Source organism: Suricata suricatta, chromosome 12 (assembly GCF_006229205.1).
Source record: "Suricata suricatta isolate VVHF042 chromosome 12, meerkat_22Aug2017_6uvM2_HiC, whole genome shotgun sequence".
NCBI lineage: Eukaryota > Metazoa > Chordata > Mammalia > Carnivora > Herpestidae > Suricata > Suricata suricatta.
The window spans coordinates 1,602,899-1,607,954 of record NC_043711.1 but is presented as its reverse complement, the minus strand read 5'-3'; the positions used below and the strand labels follow the sequence as shown (position 1 = coordinate 1,607,954).

At 59.1% G+C, this 5,056-nt stretch overlaps 1 protein-coding gene across 1 annotated transcript; it reads left to right on the top strand.

Annotated features, from left to right (window-relative positions):
* Positions 1-53: 53 nt before the first annotated feature.
* Positions 54-3,331, top strand: DIRAS1 (DIRAS family GTPase 1). The gene has a single exon (XM_029918853.1). The coding sequence runs from the start codon at positions 122-124 to the stop codon at positions 716-718; it is 597 nt and encodes a 198-aa protein (XP_029774713.1). The 5' UTR covers positions 54-121; the 3' UTR covers positions 719-3,331.
* Positions 3,332-5,056: the final 1,725 nt, after the last annotated feature.

Here is a 5,056-nt window from a genome sequence, read left to right as displayed (position 1 = left end):
CCCCCCCCCCCCCCGCCCGTGGCCTTTTGTGCCTGACACTCCTCTCTGTACAGGGTCGGTCTGGGGTCCTCACAGCCGGCACGAGCCCTCCCGGCCCTGACCGCCGCCCAGCGCGGGGAAGATGCCTGAGCAGAGCAATGACTACCGGGTGGTGGTGTTCGGGGCGGGCGGCGTGGGCAAGAGCTCGCTGGTGCTGCGCTTCGTCAAGGGCACGTTCCGGGACACCTACATCCCCACCATCGAGGACACCTACCGGCAGGTGATCAGCTGCGACAAGAGCGTGTGCACGCTGCAGATCACCGACACCACGGGCAGCCACCAGTTCCCGGCCATGCAGCGGCTGTCCATCTCCAAGGGCCACGCCTTCGTCCTGGTCTACTCCATCACCAGCCGGCAGTCGCTGGAGGAGCTGGGGCCCATCTACAAGCTCATCGTGCAGATCAAGGGCAGCGTGGAGGACATCCCCGTCATGCTGGTGGGCAACAAGTGCGACGAGACGCAGCGGGAGGTGGACACCCGCGAGGCGCAGGCGGTGGCCCAGGAGTGGAAGTGCGCCTTCATGGAGACGTCGGCCAAGATGAACTACAACGTCAAGGAGCTGTTCCAGGAGCTGCTGACGCTCGAGACGCGCCGAAACATGAGCCTGAACATCGACGGCAAGCGCTCCAGCAAACAGAAGAGGACAGACCGCGTCAAGGGCAAATGCGTCCTCATGTGAGCCCAGAACGCCCGCCACCAGCCGCCCGAGCCTCTCCCAGTGGCCCTGCTCCTCCCCCCTCCCCTCCTCCAGTCCTCCTCTCCCGTCCTTCCTTCCGTCCTCCTGCCCTCCTCTCTCCTCATCTCTTCCTCTTCTCTTCTTTCATCTGACACCTCCGCGGGGGGTGGAAAAACGAGGCCCCGGTGAGCCCGCGGCAGGTCTGGGGCTCCAACCTGGCTCTGCCGCACGGCTCTGCCTTCCCCCCTTCTCTGCCCCCCAGTCCTGTCTGCACCCCCAAAGCCAAGTGCTGGAGGTGGCCCCCTGGATCCGCACATGAGTGGGGAAGCTGCCTGTCCCCGCGGAGCCCTAGGACGCCGGGTCTTTCCTGTCTCTGCCCATCTCTGTCTCTTTCCCTTGGGTGCCCCCCGGCCAGACCCGTGTCTCCCCCATTAGATCACTGTGACCTTGCTGGGGGGGAGGGTGGGGGGAGTGTTGAAATGCACATGGACCTCAGAGTTTGGTTTCTCCTTTTTGGTGTTTAACACACACTGCCCCTCCCCCATCTCTCATGACCTCTGGCCTGTGCCCTCACCCCGGGTCCCAGATCAGTCCTCACCTCTGTCCCCACAGCCTCGGTTGGGGGTGGGGGGCTGGGCTTGTGGGATGGGTCTCAGGCCACCAGGCAATAACCACAGAGCCTGCAGCAGCGCCCCGCCAGCCTGGAATCCCGCCGCTCGCCCAGCCTGAGGGGAGGCTGGGGTGCAGGCAGGGGAGGCCTGAGACTGGCCCGTGGCCACAGCACAACCCAAGGGGACTGTCCAGCGTGAATCTGGAGGGCGTCCCCGGACAACGACCCGCAGACTGGCACAGTGTGTCACCACTGAGCCTCAGGCAGGGGGACATGGGGTGCTGGGGAGGGGGTACCTGGGGCCCCATCCAGGGGCAGGCGGCTGAGCCCAGCACCAGCAGGATCTGAGGGGGCTGGAGGAAGAGTCTGCCCAGCCCACTGTCTCCCACCAACGTTGCCCCAGAGAGAGGGGCTCTGCCCAGGAAGGCGTGTGCTCTGGGGTCAGGGCGTAGCTCCACCAGGAGATTCTGAGTGCTTGAGACTGTCTAGAAAACTCCACGCTCAAGGGGCCCCGTGGACTGTGTTTGACAAGCCTGAAGTGAGCTGTAGGCCTGGGTTGGGGCGGGGATGACCACAGGATGGTGCATTTGTGCAACTCGTTGTAGACAGGCAGCTGGCTTGTGTCTATGGGTACACTTGTGTGTGTGTGTGTGTGTGTGTGTGTGTGTGTGCGCGTGGCTGTCCATTTAGGTGGGGTATTACTGTGACGGTCCATGTTTGTAATAATGGTGCAGGCTACGTGCAGGGGTGGGCAGTGTGGTTGTCGACAGGAGTGTGTGTTTGTGTTGGTGGGAACCTTTGTACCAGCGTAAGTGTGATTGTAAGTGATCGTGTCTGGGGGAGGGCGGGACGTGACTCCTCGGACGGCGTCTGTAAACCGGTTCGTTCTGTCTGGAGCCCACGAAGCCTGTTTGACCCCGTAGCCAGGTGGCTCTTGGCTCAAACTGTATCAGTCAGGTGATGCCGCCTAACACATGGCCACCAGCTCAGCCACTTGAAACAACACGTTTATCATCTCCCTCCCTGTGGGTCAGGAGCCCCGCCTCCTACTCGGGACCTCAGGAGGCTGCGATGGGAGCGCGGCTGCAGTCTCATCCGAAGGCTGAGTGGGGAGCTGTGTGCTTCCAAGCTCACGCGGCTGTCGGCAACACTCGGTCTTCTGCAGCTGGGGGACCGAGGGGCTCCGTGGCTCACTGGACGGCAGCGGGAGCCACCCTCAGCTCCTCGCCACACGGGTCCCAACCTGGGGCTGCTCGCAGCATCGGGACAAGGTTGTGCGGGTGAGCTTTTGTGTCCTTGTGCACATTGGGACTGACCTGTGTGTGTGCACATATGTAAGAGAGAAAGGCCATGTGGCTGGACAGTCGTGTGACCACGTGGGGTCTGTCTGTAGGCAAGAGGGACTGTGTCCATCTTGGTAGCAGTGTGTTTGATTTTCCCTGTTTCATGTGACTCCACAAATGTTTACTGAACACACTGTGTAGAGCGGGAGGGAGCGTGTGTGTGCGTGTGTGTGTCACCACCTGGCACGTGGACGGGCCCCCGGAAGAGCTGGTAGCATCCTGCCTGGGCACAGCTGGGCTCCTTCACCCTGTGGCGGGGCCAGGGCCCACCAGCATCCGGTGATGCTCCCCTCACCCCCACCCCAGGAGCTTTTCCTGGGCCTTGCCGGGCAGGGGTCTGCAGCCCTATCTCAGGGACACACCCTGATAGCACAATCTCCCTGGGGCCCCGCCCACCTCCAGGCCTTTCCCCCCCCAGGCACTGGTCCCCTGGGGAGAGAGGGATCCTGCAGCAGGAGAGGCTGGAGCCTGCCCCTGCTGCTGGCCCTTCCTGCCTGGGCACCCCTGGTTCTGGGGACCGTGCCAGGTCATGCTTGCTGTGGTTCCATCCCTGCCCCTTCTCCCCCCGCATGTGGGTGCCCCCTGCCCCCCCATTGTGGGGTCTGTGTAGCATTTGCTCTAGAAATAGTCTTCCTGCAATAAAGAAGTGGACCCTGCATTCCCCATCAGTGTCCTTTCTATGGGGGGGTGGGCAGCCCACCACCTGCAGAAGATGAGGAGCATGAGGAATAGCGCTGAGTGATGAGGAGGAGGTGAGGGATGAAGATGAGGGATGGAAGATATGGGGTGAGGATTGGAGGAGGTGAGGCACCGGGAGGAGGGATGAAGGATTTGAGGGGTGGGGTGAGGGATGCGGAGGAGGGGGTGGGCGGGAGGGATGGAGAACATGGGAATAAGGGGTGGGGGTGAGGGATGGAGAAGGAGGGGGATGGGGGTGATTGGATTGGTGGGGACACAGGAGGGGGCTGTGGGAAGAGGTTGGACGATGTGACAGTTGAGCATTGCTCCAGGTGCCCCCCGCCCCCGGACAGAACCTCACAGGCCCCGCGGGAGCCCATCCTCACTGCAGCTGGGTGTGGGGAATGAGCAGGTGCAATGAACCTCCTTTCACATGGCCAGCGGGGAGGACCTGGAAGACCCCAGCTTCCCCATCTGCTAAAAGTTGGCTTGGGGCAGAGTCTGCAAACTTACAGGCAGGGGCAAGATGAGGGCGAGGAGAGTGGGGCACTTAGTAGGAGCACAAAATTTGAGTGGGGGATGCCGAGAACTCAGCCCTTGAGATACATGTGTTAAAGCGACACTTAATGCAAAGGAAACTGGTGAAAACATACCGATGTTTTAGATAAAGACAGGATCTGTCAGGCCCTGGGAGAAGCAAGGCTGCTGGGTGGCCCAAGTGCAGCATCGGATCTTGTCTTTCCTAAAATTTTGGTATTTTGTTCATCCTGGATCATTTCTGCATTTATTTTGAAATTTTAAAATATTGTAGTAACATAGTATTTATCTTGCATAACAGGATTTTGTTTTCTTTCTCATGGGGCCCTTTAGGCTTTGGATTTGAGAAAGGTGCTTGCCTCACCGCAGTCCCGGTCCTGCTCTGTCCTTAGGGCCACACGATGAGGCCCTTGCGAGGAACCATGCTCAACCACATCACCCCAGTGGCTGAGGAATGGCCTGATCTTCCTTCTGACCTTTCAAGAGTGCCTGGAAATCTAGATTTCTTCTTGTGAAATGTCCTTATTTTTAAATGTTGGCAATGAACTTGCATTTTTAAAGGACTTTTGGGCCACATCTCACCTGAGGGCCACCAGTCTGTGACCCTTGTTTAGGAAACAATTCCTTCCTGGATATGTGGGCTGGGAAGTGAGAGGCCGGCCCCCAGGCTCCTGGTTCCCTCTGTGTACTGCAAAGGATGAGCGGGAGGTTCCTGCAGGGACGACAGGAGCCCTGTGGGGCTCAGCTGGGAGGCCAGAGGCTCAGATCACAGAATATCAGCTGTGCAGAAAGTTCTAGAAGTCCCAGAATCTGGGGGGGGGGGGTCCATCTTCCCCTGTAAGAAATTCTCCCTTCCGAGACTGTTGGATGATTTGGAGACAAACCACACGTTTTTCAACATCGCCAGGGGAGCTTATTAAAGATACACATCCCCTCCCCAAATAAATAAAAATGCACATTCCAGGGGTCCAGTTCTTACAGGATTCTGTATCATTCAATGTGGGTGGGGGCCAAGGAAACTGCTTTTTTAGATCCAGGCCCAGGAGTTAGGAAATCGAGACACCCTGGAAATTATGAGACAGGCTTAGTTAGGCAAATGACCTTGGGTTTAACCTCTCTGAGACTCAGTTCCGGCCTCTGTAAAATGGGGACATTGTAATTTTACCTCTTAGC